A 21,250-nucleotide genomic window follows, 5' to 3' on the forward strand; every position below is an offset into this window, starting at 1 on the left:
TATTGTGGAAAAGGAAGAAAAATGAGATTGAAGAAGAGAAATTAATAAGAGAATTTAAAGAGGCTGGGAAGGAAAAGAAAAGAAGAAAGAATGAACAGAAGAAACGGAATGGGCTTTTTCTTAATGGGCTTGGAGGAGATTGTTAGCGCTTGACTTAGCGCTAACGAGTGAGAAGGAAGAGCAAACGCGCTAGATTGGGTAAGATTTGAGAATTCAAGACAGAGGGTCATGCGCGGGCGCGTGATGGATGAAGCGGCCGCCCGTCCGAGATTTCAGCGTTTTAGAGTTTTTATCGGAAGGAAAGTTTTATGTTCTTGGGCTTTTGAGTGGGCTTTTTCATGCAATATAAAAAGGAATTTTTTATCAAACAGAGAGAGAGCCGCCACACACACAAATACACATACATCAGAGTTGATCGTGGGATTTTTCTGGAAGGATTTCTGAGCTTTTATCTGAAGAACGAAGACGGAGATCGATAGACCGGACACGGCGCCGACGACGGATTTGATTCTTATCTACTTTTTATTTAATTCTGAATTTATGTCTGGATTTTTGAACATGTTTTGTTTTATTCAGAATTTTATTATGAACTAATTTTTTGAAGTCTAGAGGTCGGATGAAACCTGGTGTAGACGCTTTCATGAATTATTGATTTTATTGAATTGAATTTCTTCTAGATTAATTGTTTTTTCTAGAATTGATTGTCTTTTCAATTACTTGATCAATAATTGATTTGTTATATTTATTTGAAATCTGGCACTCGGGAGAGGAGATTTTGAATAGGACCATTAGAAAATACACTGTTAATTATTTATATTGCTCGGGAGAGTGTATAATTTTAACAGAGCTTTTAAAAGAGAACATTGTTTTGAATTGATCACTGAAATTAGATTCTTAATAGGGATATTGAAATTGAATTGTAGTTGATATATTTTATTCGACACTCGGGAGAGGGAATAATACACTTAAGTGTTCTTAGCTATTAATTCATTGAAATTCATGAAGATTAATTAATTAGGATTGATTGTTGTTGAAACAAGGTGAAATCTATACCTTTAGACCATTTTTCTCTGATTGATATTTATCTGAAAGTTGTGTGCGTGCTATAAAATCATCTGCTTATTTTTACTTTTATGCAAATCTCTCAAAGTTTGATTTTCTAGATAAAGTTTAGAATATTTTAATTACAAGCACTGAATATTTTCATTTTACTCTCTCTGGGATCGATTCTTGATTTTATCACTATATTAAAACTTAACACTCGTACGCTTGCGAGTAATATTCACAACATTTGTATTGAATCCCGGAGGGGGATTCAACACATTTTTGTTGTTGGCATAGGAAAAATTTTCATGGTGACGTAAACTAGGATGATAAGTATTGGGAGGAGGGTTACCTCGATAATTTCCGTAGCCTCTGCGATTTATATATTGAGTTTCCTCAGGTGGATGATATTCTTCGATAGCAACTGACACACCTGATGGATTTGTTATACTCACCTTATTCAACGCAGCAACTTGTGTAGTCAACGCAGATAATTGTGCAGTGATGAAGGTGAGAGGATCAATACTATACACTTCTTTCTTGACTCCCATGCGTTCAGATGGCCATTGTTAAGTATTGATGGTCATTTGTTCCAGCATCTCATAGGCCTGAATTGGGTCCTTGGAAAATTTGGTACCACCAGCAGCAGTGATAAGTGCATTTTGTGCACTTAAATTGTGTTGATATTATTGGATAATTGCTGGGTTTCGAGCGGAATTATGTGGAAGAAATTGTTGTTTCTGTTAGATGACAGGAAACAATGAATTAATGATGAATGGAACCAAAAGAGTCAAGAACAGAGCGAATCAAGCGAAGATGGTTCATACTTTGAAGAGTAGATGAAGACAGGGCAGAAGGTCATGCGCGCCCGCGCCTGGTGTGGCGCGCCCGCGCGTCAATTGAATAGGGTTGTGGAATTTTTACAGAGTGTCATGCGCGCCCGCGCAAGATTCACGCGCGCCCGCACGTGAAGTCGATGAGTGAAGTTATTGAGACAGTGTTCCATGCGCGCCCGCGCGTCGTTGTCTGTGTGACGAATGTTGTGTTTAATTTTGGAAATTTTTGGGTTACTTTTGGAATGTGTTTGGACAAATCTTAGGGGCGTATTTAAGGGTTTTTCAGACCTAATTGAAAGGGGGAGCCGCCAAAGACACAGAAAAATCTTGAGAGAAAATTCGTGGAAGTTTCGATCGAGATTTGAAGTTGTTTGAAACAAAGACGAAGACTTTTCGACCGGACATGGAAGAAAGACGAAGGCTTTGTATCTTTATTTTATTTATTTCTTTTGAGTTGAATTATGTTTGAATTTCTAAACATGATTTATGTTGCTATGAATTTTATTATGAACTAAAATCTTTAAGTCTAGAGGTCAATGTAGCCTAGTCAAGGCATATTTATGAATTATTGATTTTAATGAATTGAGTTCTTCGAAATTAATTATGATTCTAGTTTTGAAAGCCTTTTCAATTTACTGGCCATAAATTAATTTGTTATATTTATTCAGAATCCGGCACTTGGGAGAGGGGATTTAGAATAGGATCAATAGAATTTGCACTTTTAATTGTTTATATGACTCGGGAGAGCTTATAGCTTTAATAGAGCCTAAAAAGAACATTGTTTTACACATATCATTACAAGTAGATTTTTAATAGGGATATTGGAATCGATCTGTAATTGATACATGCTATTTGATACTCGGGAGAGGGAAATAGTATAATTTATGTGTTCTTGGTTATTAATTGAAATAAATTCATGAAAATAGATTGATTAGGATTGAATATTGTTGAGACCAGGTGAAATCAAACCTCTAGACTATTTTTCTCTGATTGTTAATCTTTTAAGGATTATGTTTGTGCGCGCTTTTCAATCTTCTTTATTTATTTAATTTGTTATAAATCTTCTAAAGTTCGATTTTCTAGATAAAATTAAGACTATTTTAATTACAAGTATTGAATATTTTCAAATTACTCCCTGTGGGATCGACACTCTCTCTTTCACTTTACTAAAACTTGATACTCGTATGCTTGCGAGTATTTTTCACAACAAGTTTTTGGCGCCGTTGCCGGGGAATAATTTTGATTATTTTTTTAGTCTTGTTACCAATTAGTCGGAGTTTTAATTTAGAGCTTTTATTTATTTTAATTTAAGTACTAATAAATTGCAGTTTATGCGAAGATCTCAAAGTGCGAATTCTTTGCTCTTTGATCCAGAGATTGAACGAACTGCACGAGCTTTGAGAAAAGCTAGGAGAGAAGGACAATTAAACATGGCTGAAGAAGATGTCAATGAATTGCCTTTGGTGCCAATTACAGATCATTTTAGGCTAACGATCCAGGCTCACTATTCTGGAATCGCTAGAGGGACAATAAATGCCAACAACTTTGAGTTGAAGCTGGCCTTAATCAACATGGTTCAGCAGAACCAATTCAATGGAACTGCCACAGCTGATCCTCACTTACACTTGCGCACTTTTCTAGAGATTACTGATACTGTTAAAATGAATGGTGTTTCTGAGGATACAATACGCTTACGTTTATTTCCTTTTTCTCTCAGGGACAAGGCACGGAGTTGGCTGCAGTCATTGCCACTAGGACGCATAACAGCTTGGGAGGGCATGGCTGTGAAATTCTTAGAGAAATTCTTTCCACCATTCAAGGCAACCCAGCTGAAGATTGAGATCAGTACCTTTCAACAGCATCATTCAGAACAGCTATACGAGGCATGGGAAAGGTACAAAGATTTATTAAGGCATTGTCCTAATCATAATTTTGCAGATTGGGAAGAAATAGAGTTTTTCTACAATGGACTGAATACGCCTACAAGAATGTCTGTGGACTCTGCTGCTGGAGGTACCATATTTGCCAAGGATCCCATTCAGGCTTATGATATGCTGGAACAGATGACTATCAATAGTTATCAATGGTCGTCTGAACGTATGAGAGTCAAGAAAGGAGTGTACAGTGTGGATCATCAAACATCCATCACTGCACAGCTATCGGCATTGAGTACACAAGTGGCTTCTCTGAACAAGGTGAATATCGCAGAACCTACAGGTGTGTCGGTTGCCATAGATGAATCTCATCCACCTGAGGAAGCTCAATATGTCAATCCCAGAGGCTATGGAAACTATCGAGGTAACCCTCTACCTAATGCTTATCATCCTGGTTTACGTAACCATGAAAACTTTTCCTATGCCAACAACAAAAATGTGTTGAAACCCCCTCCGGGATTCAATACAAATCAAGGTGAAGGGAAAGCATCTTTGGAGGATGTTGTGTCTTCATTTGTGACTGAATCTAACAAGAGGATGTCGAGGACTGAAACTCGAATGGACAACATGGAGACACACATGTGCAGTTTGGGGGCTATGATGAAATCTATGGAAACATAGATTGGATAGCTTGCACATGCTTTGAAGGATCAAAACAGAGGACAATTTTCCAGCAATACTGAAGTGAATCCAAAAGAGCAGTGCAAAGCAGTTGAGTTAAGAAGTGGGAAAAAGTTAGAAGCGAAAGAGCAGAGCGAAGCCAAAGAAAGTGAAGAACCAGTGGCTGAAGAAATTGTGGTTGAAGAACCCAAGAAGAAAGCTGAATCTAAACCGATGTACAAGCCACAACTTCCTTATCCACAGCGGTTTAAGAAGAAGACACTTGATGAGCAGTTTTCCAAGTTTCTAGATATCTTCAAGAAGATACACATCAATATTCCATTTGCACATGCCTTGGAACAAATGCCTAATTATGCAAAATTCATCAAAGATGTAATGTCCAAAAAGAGGAGATTGCAAGACAATGAAGTGGTAAATCTGACAGAAGAGTGTAGTGCAATCCTGCAGAAAAAGTTGCCACAAAAGCTTAAAGATCCAGGGAGTTTTACTATCCCTTGTTTTATTGGTGGTTCTAAAGTTAATCGAGGTTTATGTGATTTAGGAGCAAGTATTAATTTGATGCCTTTTTCTGTATACAGGACTTTGGAGCTTGGAGAAGTCAGAGCAACCACCATCACGTTACAGCTGGCTGATCGGAGTATCACATATCCTCGAGGTATTGTGGAGGATGTTTTGGTGAAGGTCGACAAGTTCATCTTTCCAGCAGATTTTGTAATTTTAGACATGGATGAAGATGAAGAAACTCCTTTGATCTATGGATGACCTTTTCTAGCTACTACACGAGCACTGATCGATGTCCATAAAGGAGAGCTCACACTTCGAGTTGGTGGTGAAGCGGTGATTTTTAATATTTATCACACCATGAGGGGCCCAAATGAGGTAAGTACATGTAAGAGCATTGAAATTATTGATTCTCATAACTCTTTTTCATGTGCAGGAAGTACTGATCCGCTCGAACGATGTTTGGTGGCGGACGAGATGGTTGATAAGGAAGAGGATTGGGAGTTACATGAACAAAAAGTATTCCTAGACAGTGCTCCGAAAGAAAAAATGGTGAGTTCTAAGGAATCTGAAACATTGGAAAATAGTGCACCAGAGGTATCCCCTGAAACTCATGATCTGAAAGCATTTCCTGCGCACCTATGTTATGAATTCCTTGGTGAAAATTCTACTTGTCCTGTTATTAAATCTGCTCATTTGTCTGCTGTAGAGAAAGATAAGTTGTTGAGAGTTCTGAGAAATTTTAAAACTGCGTTAGGATGGTCAATTTCTGACATTAAGGGTATTAGTCCAACAATTTGCATGCATAAAATTTTGATGGAAGAGTCTTATACCCTTTATGTTGATCATCAGAGGCGGTTGAATCCCGCTATAAAGAAGTAGTTAAGAAAGAAGTGTTAAAACTGTTGAATGCGGGAGTGATTTATGCTATTTCTGACAGTAGTTGGGTATCTCCTGTTCAAGTGGTGCGTAAGAAGGGTGGGATTAATGTGGTTAAAAACGAAAATAATGAGTTAATCTCCACACGTACAGTAACTGGCTGGCGAGTTTGTATACATTATAGGAAGTTGAACAAAGCTACTCGTAAGGATCATTTTCCACTTCCTTTCATTGATCAAATGCTTGACAGACTTGCTGGTTATTGCTATTACGTCTTCTTAGATGGGTATTCAGGTTATAATCAAATCGCTATCGCGCTAGAGGATCAGGAGAAGACTACTTTTACGTGTCCCTATGGTGTATGATGGCGATTTTTGCAGATATGGTGGAGGACGTGAAGGAAGTTTTTATGGATGACTTTTCTGTATTTGGTACCACTTTTGATCATTGCTTGCATAATCTGTCTCTTGTTTTGCAGAGGTGCCAGGAAAAGAATCTAGTGCTAAATTGGGAAAAATGTCACTTTATGGTTCAAGAGGGCATTGTCCTTGGACATAAAGTGTCATCCAATGGGTTAGAGGTGGATCGCGCCAAAGTGGTTGCAATTGAGAAGCTTCCACCTCCAAAGAATATCAAGGGCATCAGAAGCTTTTTAGGCCATGCAGGGTTTTATCGGCGTTTCATCAAGGATTTTTCTAACATCACAAATGTATAGTCCAAAAATCCATTAAACTTGCTCACGATTATTTAAACATAAATTTTTAATGATTTTATGCCTTAAATTGTTTAAGTTATGATTTAATGATTATGATTTCATGATTATGTTTATTTTACATTTAACAATTTGATTAAGTAAATGATTTCAGGTTGAGTTTGATTCTAGACTCTCGGGACGAGGCTAACTTACGAACGAAGTGTTAGAACGTATTTTCACGAGTATTTTAAGTATAATATTGATATACTTTGAATAAAAGAGTTGGGAGATAGTATTTTTATCAGTCGAGTCAAGGAAGAGTGGTAGACTTCATTTTAATTAGTAACCACGATGCGAATTAAGTGTTGAAAGCAACACTCTTCTACCACGTTCCCCACTTATTTATGGACTTGTCTCCCCATGATTGCCCTCCTTCACGCCTATCTTCTTCTTCTTTCTTTTATTTTCATTCTTATTCTCTTATTCTCTGAACACTACACGGTTCCTACAAGAAATTTCAAAGTTAAACTTCAATCTTGCTCCTCTTCGTGGTTAGTTCGTCTCCGAAGTTCCGGATCAACTCCTCCTCCATTCAAGGCAAGTTTATAAAGAATTTTAAACCACCATTCAAGATATATCTATTTTGATAAGAAATGACGTTTGTTGATGAGTTTAAGCATGATTTTAAAGATTTGAGAAGCATAAAAGCATGAAGTTTATGATATCATGATATGTAAGTCGTTCTTGTGAAATTCTTGATAAATAATGTGTGATGATAGATTCTTATTTTTTAGAGTTGATAAAGGACTACTTTTGAAGGCGTGTGTTGAATTTTGAAGTCTTGAGTTAGTTTGAGTTAAAACTTTGAAATGTTGCATGTGCTGAATTGTTTCGGATTAGCGGCACTTGTTACCTTTTTTACGATTTTAACTAGTTTACTTATCTAAATGATATGAGGCCAATTTTATTGGAAAGGTAGCTTATTTATCTACAACTTTCGTGTTTTGAGTTTTCTTAAAATCATTTTGGAAGATTGACCAAAATTGCCTTGAAGTGTGTCAAATGTTTTGAATTTCCTGCAGTGACACATCTCGGGAGAATCAGCATAACCTTTTACTGAAAAATCTATTTTAGGTGAAATTTTCGGAATTCGAAAGCCAAGATCAAGATCTACAACTTTCTTGTATACCACATTTTCCGATTCTGACTTAAAAATAGAGTTTTGGAGCGAGCAAGATGAACCAGTTGCGCAGGTTAGGCGCGCCCGCGCCTATAAGTTGAGCGAGCGCCCCTTTCATTCGAAATTTAGGATTTTTATATTTTATTTTAGGGTCATAAATTCATGGTTATGATCTTTTAAGGCTTCTAAAATATATTTAAGAGTTTCTATGGAAAAGGTTTCAAGTTTTAAGCCAAGAACGACTTACGTGGATCGATTACGTTATGTGGTGCATGTACATGTCTAAGTTTCTTTCATGAAACCTATGTTCAATATGAAAGTATGATTTTTATCATTTATTACATGTACGAAGTTATCGAGTAAAGTTTTATGTTCATGAAACAAAAGTTAAGATGAAAATTATGATGTTTCAATGATGCTTCATGATGGATGAAATGATATGTTGATGAAATGAAAATGATGAAGCATGAATGAATAATGCTATGTTGAATTATGAAGATATAATATGTTGATGCATGAAAATATTTTGATGTCTTATGTGTCTTTGTGGTGGCAATACGGGAACGGTGCTCCGGTTTGGGCTCCGGAGTATCCCTCCCAAATACGGCTCAATGTACGGGTTAGGTCCTCCGGGATGAGCTCCGGAGGAGCCTCCGAAAAGGAATGAACGAAAGTTATGAGGCGTAATGCCATATGATTGTTGATCAACAAGAAAAGGATGAATGTGCCGATTATAACGGTTGCCACAATTTCGCATAATTCGTCACCAAATGATGAGTTTATGTTATGTTATGTTACGTTTAAATGATATTTGAAATCTCACGATTTTTACTGCATATACTTGCTGAGTCTTTAGACTCACTATACTTGAATGGTGCAGGTAATGAGGATGACATTTATGCATATGTCGACGAGTTTAATGTCGGACATGAAGAAGAGAAAGGAGTCGGACCGGCGGGCGATGCATGAGTGTGTTATGTGTTGAGTGTGATATGCTATGTCTTGAGCTATTTGCAACTTTATGATGTATTTTAAGGTTGTAAACAAGTTTTATAAATTTTAAGGTTTGGATTTGGTTTGTAAACTATTCTGAAATGTTTTAAGTAAGGTTTGATGTATACATACATCTTTCAAAAAAAATTTCTTTTCCGCGTTATTGTATGGTTATGTTAGTTTTGTAACATCTTCATCGGTTGAGGGCGTTACAACAAAACCCCTGTGTAATTTACTTGAAAAAGATTCTACATTCATTTTTGATGATGATTGTTTGCAGGCCTTTGAAAATATCAAGACGGCGTTGACCACAACACCCATCATGATTGTGCCAAATTGGAAGGAGCCCTTTGAGCTTATGTGAGATGCTAGTGACTATGCAGTCAGCGCTGTATTAGGCCAGAGGAGAGATAAGATGTTCAGAGCCATATATTATGCCAGTCGCACCATGGATGCCGCCCAGCAAAACTACACTACTACAGAAAAAGAGATGCTTGCAGTAGTTTTTGCTTTTGATAAATTCTGTCCATATTTAATTGGTACTAAAGTAGTTGTTTATACTGACCATGCAGCGATTCGCTATTTGTTTGCCAAAAAGGACGCTAAGTCATGCTTGATAAGGTGGATTCTACTTTTACAAGAGTTTGATTTTGAGATCAAGTACAAGAAGGGGAGTGAAAATCACGTTGCAGATCACTTGTCGAGATTGGAACTAGAAGACGTTAAAGAGGAAGAGAGCATAAATGAACTGTTTTCGGATGAACAGATCTTGGAGGTAAGTTCCTATATCCCATGGTTTGCTGATATTGCGAATTTTTTGTTTTGTGGTGCTATGCCTCCAGAGTTGAACCGACATCAGAAAAAGAAATTTTTCCATGACTTTAAGTTCTACTTATGGGATGATCCCTATGTTTTCAAACTTTGTGTTGATCAAGTGATTAGACGATGTGTGGCGGGAAAAGAGGCAGCTGAAATTTTGGATCAATGTCATTCCTCTCCCTATGGAGGACATTTTGGAGCCACCCGGACTGCCGCTAAGGTATTACAATCTGGTTTTTATTGGCCTACATTATTTAAAGATAGTTATACCTTAGTGAAATCATGTGATAAGTGCCAGAGAACGGGAAATATTTCTAGAAGGCATGAATTACCCCTCACAAACATTTTAGAAGTGAAATTATTTGATGTGTGGGGTATTGATTTTATGGGTCCTTTTCCCCCTTCTTTTGGATACACTTATATTCTATTGGCAGTGGATTATGTGTCGAAATGGGTGGAAGCAATTGCCACCTCTACTAATGATGCTCGTGTTGTAGTCAAATTTCTGCAGAATAGCATTTTTACATGGTTTGGAACACCACGAGCAATAATCAGTGACGAAGGTACGCATTTTTGTAATAAATTTTTAATACCTTGCTCACTAAGTATGGTGTCAGGCATAAGGTGGCGTGTGCATATCATCCGCAAATCAATGGTCAAGCGAAAATTTCTAACCGAGAAATCAAGCAAGTATTGTAGAAGACGGTGAAGATGAATAGAAAAGATTGGGCAATCAAGCTGGATGACGCATTATGGGCATACCACACTGCATTTAAAACACCGATTGGGATGTCACCATATAGGTTGGTGTTTGCTAAGACATGTCATTTGCCTTTGGAGTTAGAGCATAAAGCATTTTGGGCGGTCAAGAAGCTGAATATGGATATCGAAGCATCGGGGGAGTTACGTAAATTACAGTTGACAGAATTGAACGAGTTTAGAAATGACGCTTATGAGAATGCCAAAATCTACAAGGAGCAAACGAAGAAGTGGCATGACAAAAACATTGTACCTCGCATATTCGAACCAGGTCAGAAAGTATTGTTATTTAACTCCCGTCTAAAATTGTTTCCAGGAAAATTGAAGTCCAGGTGGTCTGGACCCTTTATGGTGGAGAAGGTATATCCGCACGGTGCGATTGAGCTGCGATGTACAGATGGAAGAATATTCAAAGTGAACGGGCAAAGGGTGAAACATTATTATGGTACTGAAGTACGAAGTACTGAGAGTACTCTCCTCACAGACCCGGCTTAAAACTGGTGAAAGTCCGGCTGAGGACTATAAAACAAGCGCTAAATGGGAGGCAACCCATTTGTTCTTTTTGTTTTAATTTTTTGTCTTTTCGGTTTTTGCATTGAATTTTGTCATTTTCTCGTTTTTTATTTATTTTTTTTCCTTTTAATTCTTCTCAGGAACCATTTTCAGAAGGTTATGCGCGCCCGCCTTACTTTTGGCGCGCCCGCGCGTGAAAAATTCAATATGCGGAGTCTTTGTCCAGATGGTTATGTGTAACACCCGGTATTTAAATACGTAAATCCGCATGCATAATTAGGATATTTAATTATTTAAATTTGTGATTTATGGGTTAAATAATTATGTGAATTATTTTTGCATGATTTAATTTATTTTTTTTAAGCATTTAACCCATAATTAGTGATTTTACGATTTTTAGTATTTTAATTGTTTTGATCGCGTAGACGGGACCGTGGACGGACGAGATGACAACTTTCTAGCCAATTTATTCCATGAGCATTTTTAGAGCCCAAAAATATTATTTTGAGATTTATTACCTCAAAATTTTTAGTATTTAATTTTATATAATTTTAGGAGTCCATTTTTATCCAAATTTAGCCATTTTAATGACTTTTAATTATTTTTAAAATTCCCTTAAATTGTAATTTCGGGATTTTAAATTGAGTTATCAGATTTTAACTTTTATTTGAAAGTTTAAGTTGTATATTTTTATATTTAAAACCTTTTATATATATTTAATTAACCTATATTTTAATTAAAACAAAAACAAAACCTAATCTACCCAAACCCCACGTTATTTTCCATCAGCCGCCACCCCACCCCATATCCATCATCTTTTTCCTCGAACCACAGCCAAGGAGATTCCATAGCCGAATTTCTTCGAAGTTTCAAGGTTGCTCGTCGTCCCGTCGTCCCGAAATCGTTTTACACGTTGCTTTCTCTTCAACTTCGGTGCAAGGCATGATTCTTTTTCTATTTTTCGTGCCATATCAGTTATTATGCGTGTGTGTGTGTAGGCATCAAACTTTTCATTGAAATTTTCAGTAAAACAAATCGGATTTCTGGAGGTATGCACATGGTTTTTTGATTTCATTAACATACTCACGTTTTTATGATTATGGGCGTGCATGGCTGCTGGTCCACAGTTCAGAGGGGGTCTTAGGGTCCCTAGGCTGGGTTTGGTTGGATGGTTAAGGCTGGAACAGGGCTGGAGTCAAGCTGCATCAGTTCTGGGTCCAAGGGTGCGCAGGTTCAGGGTTCTGAGGAAAAGACTTCGTTCTCCTTCTCCAGGCCACTATTTTGGGTGAGGCCTGAAGGGTTTGAACCATCTAGATGTTGGTTAGGATTGAGAAGTGGTTTCATGGAAAAATATGGCCGGAGTAGGAAGAACGATCGAAAGTCCCGGCGCTGCTCAGGTCTGCGCGCAAGTCTAGGATAGGCTGACTTGCAGAGGTCCGTTCTCCTTCGTTATACCATCATTTTGGCTGGTTTTTAACTTTTTGGAAACGTCTTTGAGTGCACTACGTTCGTGAGGTGGTTTCACGGCCAAATGTTTCTGGTGCAGATGGCACGAACGAATCTCGTGGAACTGCTCAAACTGTTGGCCGAGAAAGGGGTAGGGAGAGGAGGTTTTGGGTTAGTTTCGGGTCTGGGCCGGGTCAGAGTGGTCCGGGTCGGGTCAGTAGGGTAGTGGGTCAGGTTAATTTGGTCCGGGTCCGGGTTGGTGGGCCGGGCTCGAGTCTTTTTAATTTTAAAGTATTTTATGATTTAATTGGTTTTTGGGCCATTTAATTTGAAATAAAATGTTTTGGGTTCCATTTAATTACTTTGGGTTAAATTTAAGTATTTGGGCTTAATTAATTTAATTAAGTGAGCCCACTAATTTTTATGGGTTTTAGGGCCCATGGAAGTCATTGGGCCAGTCTTTGGGCTTTCGGGCACATTGGGCCAGATTAAGTTGTTTTTTGGGCCTAGGATGTTTTAATGGGCTTTAATTATTTAATTGGACTTAGAATAATTTTATTGGGCTTAAGTATGTTATTGGGCCAGTCTCAGTATTAATGGGCCAGATTAAAGTAAATGGGCTTGGGTGTTAGGGCCAGCAGTCCAGTACAATCCATGAGAAATTTGCATGTGTCCTGAATATATATTTAATTATTTTATGCATGGGAGTTATTTTAATATTTATATGTTAGTATGAAATTAAATTAAATATATATGAAGGACACACATTTTAATTAAGTACATGCATTCATGAAATAATTTTATGTACGATTAAATGTTTAAGGTTGAGCAATAAGAAAATATTTTATGTTGGAAGTTGAAGTAGTGTGACAATTTGAGATTTGAGGGGGATTCGTCCCCATATGTGAACTATTGAAGGGCAGTTTACTGCCAATTTAAGAGGTAATTCGTCACCGTCACGTACGTTGGTTTCCACGCTGATCAGTATTTAATGTATGATTTAAGGTTACACTACGGATACAACCATGCGATGTTAGAAAATTACTTTGCTCAACAATAGATATGTATTATGATATTTGAGTAATTTAAGTTAAGTTATGGTATGATATTTTGAAGCATGCTCATTCATGTATATGTTATGTATTAGTATTAAATTGATTTAAATTATTTTAAACCCTTGTTATGTTAGCATATTGGGCCTCTAGGCTCACTACACTGGTATGGTGCAGGTGAGTACGTAGAGGAGGATGTAGCTCCTACCGGCGGCGAGGACATATGAGCGGACATGCAGTGACCCCGTGACCGTGATAGATGTCTGAGTCGTTATGCATGTTTTGAATATTTTTAGTATGTTACATTTTTAAGTAATTTTTAGTTGTTGGGTTTTGGAATGTTATTTTTAAATATTTTTAGTGCATGTAGTTTTTAATTATTTTCTCATGACAGTATTTTAATTAAATGTAGACTCAGATATTTATTTTATTAAAGAATGCATTTTTATTTAAGTTATTTATTTATTTATTTATTTTAAGTCTTTTTATTCTGTGCATATATGTATGGGCATATATGTACATATTTTATTTAGTAAGAAAAAAAAAAATTTTCCGCATATTTATTTATTAATTATAGAGTTAGGGTCGTTTCAGTTGGTATCAAAGCGCGGTTCTTGGAGGGGTCAGTACTGCTATGCGAGCTCAAAAATCCACGCTACCGGTCTGTAAGTTTTAAGTGTTTATAGTATGATTTATTTTTTTAAGGATTTAAGTTAGCATTACTTTTAAACCACTTAGTTATGCATGGTGATTTACGTAAAGAAATATGTGGTGGTGCAGAATGCCTCCCAGACCGATGAACAGACGTGGGGGATCTCCACCTACACCTCCACCTCCACCTCCACCTCCGCAGAACCCTCTAGCAGCATTGGAGCAGGCTAATGCGAATATGATGGCAGGGATTACTGCTCTGTTAGAGCAGCAGGCTACTCGTCCTAGGTTGTCGCATGAGGAGGACGTTGCTGAGAGGTTCCAGAAGAAGGGACCCAAGGAGTTTTCTGGTACCACCGATCCTTTGGTGGATGAGGGGTGGATTCGCTCTCTGGAGTCCATCTTTGCTTATATGGGGATCACAGACGCCGACAGGGTGAACTGTGCGACGTATATGCTGAGGGGAGACGCAGCTCTATGGTGGGAGGGTGCTGCCAGGGGAGTTCACCTTCCTACACTGTCTTGGGCAGAGTTCAGGCGTATCTTCTACACCAAGTACTTCACTGAGGATGTGCGCAGTCGCATGATCCGGGAGTTTATGAGTCTCCGTCAGGGGGACAAGTCAGTAGTTGAGTACGTGAGATAGTTCGAGAGGGGCTGTCGCTTTGTGCCTCTGATTTCAGACAGTCCACCGGAGAAGTTGAGGCAGTTTGTGGAGGGATTGAAGGCGGATATCAAGCATGATGTTCGCATGGCAGACGTCTTTACTTATGAGTCTGCAGTCAGTAGAGCCTTGCGTTCCGAGGAGGGTCGGAGAGAGATCCAGAGGGAGCAGCAGGGTAAGAGGCAGTTTCAGGCTGGATATCAGCGACCACCTTCGCAGCCTCCTGCGAAGAAGCAGTTTACTGGGCCGGCTAAGGGCCCGAATCCACAGCAGAGGCCGCAGCAGCAGAGGGGCGGGGCCCCTAATGCCATAGGTTTTCCAACTTGCCCGAAGTGTCAGAAGATGCATTCGGGACCGTGTTTGTTGGGAGCAGGGGTTTGCTACCACTGTAGGGAGCCAGGGCATCAGATAGCTAACTGCCCGAGGAAGAAGAACACTGCTGGTAGAGTGTTCGTCATGCAGGCCGAGGAGGTAGATCCAGACACCTCCTTGATCACCAGTATATCTTATCCCTAGTATTTTTTTTATAATTCCTTCTTTGGTTAAGAATTTTGTTTTTGTGAAATTGTTGTTAATTGGGTTATCTATCTGCATGTTAGAATAAGAAGCATGTTTCTACTTGTGATTAGAATTAAGGGTTTTTAGTGACTCGTTGGGGAAAAGTTTAGTAGTGGTATGAAATTGTTGGGAATTTTCTGCGTGCAGGGAGAATTCTAGTTGGAGGCAACTCCACGTTTGCGTTGCTAGATTCAGGGGCTACGCATTCGTTTATCTTCCTGGAGTTTATCAGGCGGATAGGCATCACACCTGAGATTATTGACAGTGGGTATGATGTTACTATGCCGTCAGGACAGATTATTTCTACCTCGAAGGTTATTCGAGGACTGGAGTTGGAGCTGCAGGGACACTCCATTCGAGCAGATGTGGTGGTTTTGCCATTGAGTGGTTTCGATTTGATTTTGGGTATGGACTGGTTGGCAGTCAATGGAGCTTCGATTGATTTTTGTCGGAGATCAGTGTCAGTGAGACCCACAGTAGCGACCCGTTCACCTTTCATGCATCTCAGAGCAGTGATATTCCTCAGGTGATATCTCTCATCCAGGCGAGGAAGTTGTTGAGACGGGGTTGCCAGGGGTTTCTAGCCAGTATTGTCACGGCCTCAGAACCATCTAGCAGTTCTTTGTCAGAGATAGAGGTGGTTCGTGACTTTCCGGATGTCTTTCCGGAGGATGTTGCAGGAATCCCACCAGTGAGAGATGTGGAGTTCAGCATTGAGTTAGTGCAAGACACCGTGCCTATCTCTAAGGCACCGTATCGACTTGCTCCTACTGAGATAAAAGAGTTGAAGGAGCAGATTCAGGAGTTATTAGAGAAAGGCTTTGTTCGTCCTAGCTTTTCCCCATGGGGAGCTCCGGTGTTATTTGTGAAGAAGAAGGATGGCAGCATGAGATTTTGCATCGATTATCGAGAGCTCAACAGGGTCACAGTGAAGAATAAGTATCCACTGCCGAGGATAGAGGATTTATTTGATCAGTTGCAGGGAGCTTCAGTGTTCTCCAAGATCGACCTGCGATCTGGTTATCATCAGCTGCGGGTTAGAGAGGCAGATGTGTCCAAGACTGCTTTCCGGACATGGTATGGGCATTACGAGTTCCTAGTGATGCCATTTGGGATGACCAATGCTCCAGCGGTTTTCATGGATCTCATGAACCGAGTCTTTCAGCCGTATCTAGATCAGTTCATCATAGTCTTCATTGATGATATCTTGATCTACTCTAGGAGCATTGAGGAGCATAGACAGCATCTACAGACAGCCTTGCAAACTTTGAGGGAGCATCGTTTGTATGCCAAGTTCAGCAAGTGCGAGTTTTGGCTCGAGCAGGTGGCATTTCTTGGCCACATTATTTCGAGAGATGGGATTGCAGTGGATCAGTCGAAGGTTGAGGCAGTGCAGAATTGGGGTATTCCGAAGAATGCTTCAGAGATTCGCAGTTTCTTGGGTTTGGCAGGATATTATAGGAAGTTCATCAAAGGTTTTTCCTATATTGCAGTACCCTTGACTTCCTTAACCAAGAAGAATGCGAAGTTTATCTGGAGTTCAGACTGTCAGAGGAGCTTTGATCAGCTGAAGGAAGCACTCACTACTGCACCGGTGTTAGCAGTGACAGTACCACACGAGGAGTTAGTGGTGTACACCGACGCGTCTAAGCTGGGTTTAGGCGCAGTACTTATGCATTGTGGCAAGGTTATTGCGTATGCGTCGAGGCAGCTGAAGGTTCATGAGCAGAATTACCCGACGCATGACTTGGAGTTAGCAGCAGTGGTTTTCGCTTTGAAAATCTGGAGGCACTATCTGTATGGCGAGAAGTGCAAGATTTTCACAGACCACAAGAGTCTCAAGAACTTCTTCACACAGAAGGAGTTGAACATGAGACAGCGCCGATGGTTGGAGTTGGTGAAAGATTATGACTGTGACATTAGCTACCATCCGGGTAAAGCTAATGTAGTAGCAAATGCTTTGAGTCGGAAGTCGTCAGTGGTCTCATGTTTGACCGTACAGTTACCACTACAGAGCGAGATTCAGAGATTTGACTTGGAGTGTTATCCGAGTGGTCATGCACCGAGCTTGTCAGTGTTGACGGTGCAGCCAGTTCTGCGAGATCGGATCAGGGATGGACAGTCTACTGATGAGGAGTTGCAGCGATGAAGACAGAGAGATGAGGCTAGGGGTAACCTCTTGTATACAGTGGTGGATGGTATCGTTCAGTACCGTGGTAGGATGTGGGTACCGAACGTCGATCAGTTGAGAGCTAAGATTTTAGTAGAGGCTCACACATCTCCGTACTCCATTCACCCCGGAAGTACGAAGATGTACAAAGATTTGCAGCTATTGTATTGGTGGCCCGGGATGAAGAGTGACATCGGGAGAGTGGTGTCAGAGTGCTTGACTTGTCAGCAAGTCAAGGCAGAGCATCAGCGTCCAGCAGGACTTCTTAGACCTCTTCCTATTCCGGAATGGAAATGGGAGAATATTACGATGGACTTTGTGGTTGGATTACCGAGGAGTGCCAGAGGTTGCACAGCGATTTGGGTGATTGTGGATAGACTCACCAAGTCAGCTCATTTCTTGCCGGTGAGGACTACCTACTCATTGACACAGTATGCAGAGCTTTACATCAAGGAGATTGTTAGACTGCATGGCATACCAGTGTCGATCGTGTCAGACAGAGATCCGACATTCACATCTGCGTTTTGGAAGAGTCTGCACACAGCATTGGGGACTAGGATTTTGTTCAGCACAGCATTCCATCCCCAGACAGATAGTCAGTCTGAGAGAGTGATCCAGGTTCTCGAAGATCTTCTGAGAGCTTGTGTCATTGATTTTCGGGGCTCTTGGGAGACTAGACTGCCATTAGTGGAGTTTACCTATAACAACAGTTTTCAGTCGTCTATAGGTATGGCTCCTTATGCAGTATTGTATGGGAGGAGATGCAGATCTCCTGTGCATTGGGATGAGGTTGGTGAGCGGATTTTACTGGGTCCTGAGATTGTACAGCAGACAGCTGACATTGTGACTCAGATTCGAGATCGGATGAGGACTGCTCAGAGTCGTCAGAAGAGTTATGCAGATACCAGACGACGAGATTTGGAGTTCGCTGTAGATGATCACGTATTCCTGAAGGTGTCACCTATGAAGGGAGTAGTGCGTTTTGGCCGGAGAGGCAAGCTTAATCCGAGATATATAGGGCCATTCGAGATCTTGGAGAGAGTTGGCACGTTGGCCTACCGTTTAGCTCTACCACCAGGGCTAGCGGCAGTGCACAACATTTTCCATGTATCCATGATTCGGAGATATGTCTCTAACCCGTCGCATGTGTTGGATTTCGAGCCCTTGCAGTTGCCACCAGATCTAGTGTATGAGGAGAGGCCAGTGCGGATCTTGGCTAGGGAGGAGCGGAGGCTTAGGACGCGGGTCATACCGATGGTCAGAGTCCAGTGGCTGAATCACTCAGAGGAGGAAGCTACTTGGGAGACCGAGGCAGACATGAGGACTCGCTACCCGGAGTTGTTCGGGTAAGTACTTTAAATTTCGAGGACGAAATTCAATTTAAGGGGAGGAGAATTGTAACACCCGATATTTAAATACGTAAATCCGCATGCATAATTAGGATATTTAATTATTTAAATTTGTGATTTATGGGTTAAATAATTATGTGAATTATTTTTGCATGATTTAATTTAATTTTTTTAAGCATTTAACCCATAATTAGTGATTTTACGATTTTTAGTATTTTAATTGTTTTGATCGCGTAGACGGGACCGTGGATGGACGAGATAACAACTTTCTAGCCAATTTATTCCATGAGCATTTTTAGAGCCCAAAAATATTATTTTGAGATTTATTACCTCAAAATTTTTAGTATTTAATTTTATATAATTTTAGGAGTCCATTTTTATCCAAATTTAGCCATTTTAATGACTTTTAATTATTTTTAAAATTCCCTTAAATTGTAATTTCGGGATTTTAAATTGAGTTATCAGATTTTAACTTTTATTTGAAAGTTTAAGTTGTATATTTTTATATTTAAAACTTTTTATCTATATTTAATTAACCTATATTTTAATTAAAACAAAAACAAAACCTAATCTACCCAAACCCCACGTTATTTTCCATCAGCCGCCACCCCACCCCATATCCATCATCTTCTTCCTCGAACCACAGCCAAGGAGGTTCCATAGCCGAATTTCTTCGAAGTTTCAAGGTTGCTCGTCGTCCCGTCGTCCCAGAATCGTTTTACACGTTGCTTTCTCTTCAACTTCGGTGCAAGGCATGATTCTTTCTCTATTTTTCGTGCCATATCAGTTATTATGCGTGTGTGTGTGTAGGCATCAAACTTTTCATTGAAATTTTCAGTAAAACAAATCGGATTTCTGGAGGTATGCACATGGTTCTTTGATTTCATTAACATACTCACGTTTTTATGATTATGGGCATGCATGGCTGCTGGTCCACGGTTCATAGGGGGTCTTAGGGTCCCTAGGCTGGGTTTGGTTGGATGGTTAAGGCTGGAACAGGGCTGGAGTCGAGCTGCATCAGTTCTAGGTCCAAGGGTGCGCAGGTTCAGGGTTCTGAGGAAAAGACTTCGTTCTCCTTCTCCAGGCCACTATTTTGGGTGAGGCCTGAAGGGTTTGAACCATCTAGATGTTGGTTAGGATTGAGAAGTGGTTTCACGGAAAAATATGGCCGGAGTAGGAAGAACGATCGAAAGTCCCGGCACTGCTCAGGTCTGCACGCAAGTCTAGGATAGGCTGACTTGCAGAGGTCCGTTCTCCTTTGTTATGCCATCATTTTGGCTGGTTTTTAGCTTTTTGGAAACGTCTTTGAGTGCACTACGTTCGTGAGGTGGTTTCACGGCCAAATGTTTCTGGATCAGATGGCACGAACGAATCTCGTGGAACTCCTCAAACTGTTGGCCGAGAAAGGGGTAGGGAGAGGAGGTTTTGGGTTAGTTTCGGGTCTGGGCAGGGTCAGAGTGGTACGGGTCGGGTCAGTAGGGTAGTGGGTCGGGTTAAGTTGGTCCGGGTTCAGGTTGGTGGGCCGGGCTCGAGTCTTTTTAATTTTAAAGTATTTTATGATTTAATTGGTTTTTGGGCCATTTAATTTGAAATAAAATGTTTTGGGTTCCATTTAATTACTTTGGGTTAAATTTAAGTATTTGGGCTTAATTAATTTAATTAAGTGAGCCCACTAATTTTTATGGGCTTTAGGGCCCATGGAAGTCATTGGGCCAGTCTTTGGGCTTTCGGGCACATTGGGCCAGATTAAGTTGTTTTTTGGGCCTAGGATGTTTTAATGGGCTTTAATTATTTAATTGGGCTTAGAATAATTTTATTGGGCTTAAGTATGTTATTGGGTCAGTCTCAGTGTTAATGGGCCAGATTTAAGTAAATGGGCTTGGGTGTTAGGGCCAGCAGTCCAGTACAATCCATGAGAAATTTGCATGTGTCCTGAATATATATTTAATTATTTTATGCATGGGAGTTATTTTAATATTTATATGTTAGTATGAAATTAAATTAAATATATATGAAGGACACACATTTTAATTAAGTACATGCATTCATGAAATAATTTTATGTATGATTAAATGTTTAAGGTTGAGCAATAAGAAAATATTTTATGTTGGAAGTTGAAGTAGTATGACAATTTGAGATTTGAGGGGGATTCGTCCCCATATGTGAACTATTGAAGGGCAGTTTACTGCCAATTTAAGAGGTGATTCGTCACCGCCACGTACGTTGGTTTCCACGCTGATCAGTATTTAATGTATGATTTAAGGTTACACTACGGATACAACCATGCGATGTTAGAAAATTACTTTGCTCAACAATAGATATGTATTATGATATTTGAGTAATTTAAGTTAAGTTATGGTATGATATTTTGAAGCATGCTCATTCATGTATATGTTATGTATTAGTATTAAATTGATTTAAATTATTTTAAACCCTTGTTATGTTAGCATGTTGGGCCTCTAGGCTCACTACACTGGTATGGTGCAGGTGAGTACGTAGAGGAGGATGTAGCTCCTACCGGCGGCGATGACATATGAGCAGACATGCAGTGACCCTGTGATCGTGATAGATGTCTGAGTCGTTATGC

General features: G+C 39.7%; 1 protein-coding gene and 1 non-coding gene across 2 annotated transcripts; one reads left to right on the forward strand and one right to left on the reverse strand.

Annotated features, from left to right (window-relative positions):
* Positions 1-3,707: 3,707 nt before the first annotated feature.
* LOC140885812 (small nucleolar RNA R71) lies at positions 3,708-3,813 on the reverse strand. Its single transcript, XR_012151228.1, has one exon. It is a non-coding gene; the product is annotated as a small nucleolar RNA R71 (small nucleolar RNA).
* Positions 3,814-10,212: 6,399 nt separating this feature from the next.
* Positions 10,213-10,755, forward strand: LOC140877613 (uncharacterized). The gene is made up of 2 exons (XM_073281150.1): positions 10,213-10,531; positions 10,577-10,755. Exons 1-2 carry the CDS (start codon positions 10,213-10,215, stop codon positions 10,753-10,755), a joined length of 498 nt encoding a protein of 165 aa, XP_073137251.1.
* Positions 10,756-21,250: the final 10,495 nt, after the last annotated feature.

This window comes from Henckelia pumila, chromosome 2 (genome assembly GCF_033568475.1).
Source record: "Henckelia pumila isolate YLH828 chromosome 2, ASM3356847v2, whole genome shotgun sequence".
Lineage (NCBI taxonomy): Eukaryota > Viridiplantae > Streptophyta > Magnoliopsida > Lamiales > Gesneriaceae > Henckelia > Henckelia pumila.

Coding starts and splice junctions, on each gene's coding strand:
- LOC140877613 (XM_073281150.1), top strand. CDS start 10,213: ATGAATAGAAAAGATTGGGCAATCAAGCTGGATGACGCATTATGGGCA. Junction 10,532..10,576: donor ACCTCGCATATTCGAACCAG/GTCAGAAAGTAT, acceptor AATTGTTTCCAG/GAAAATTGAAGTCCAGGTGG.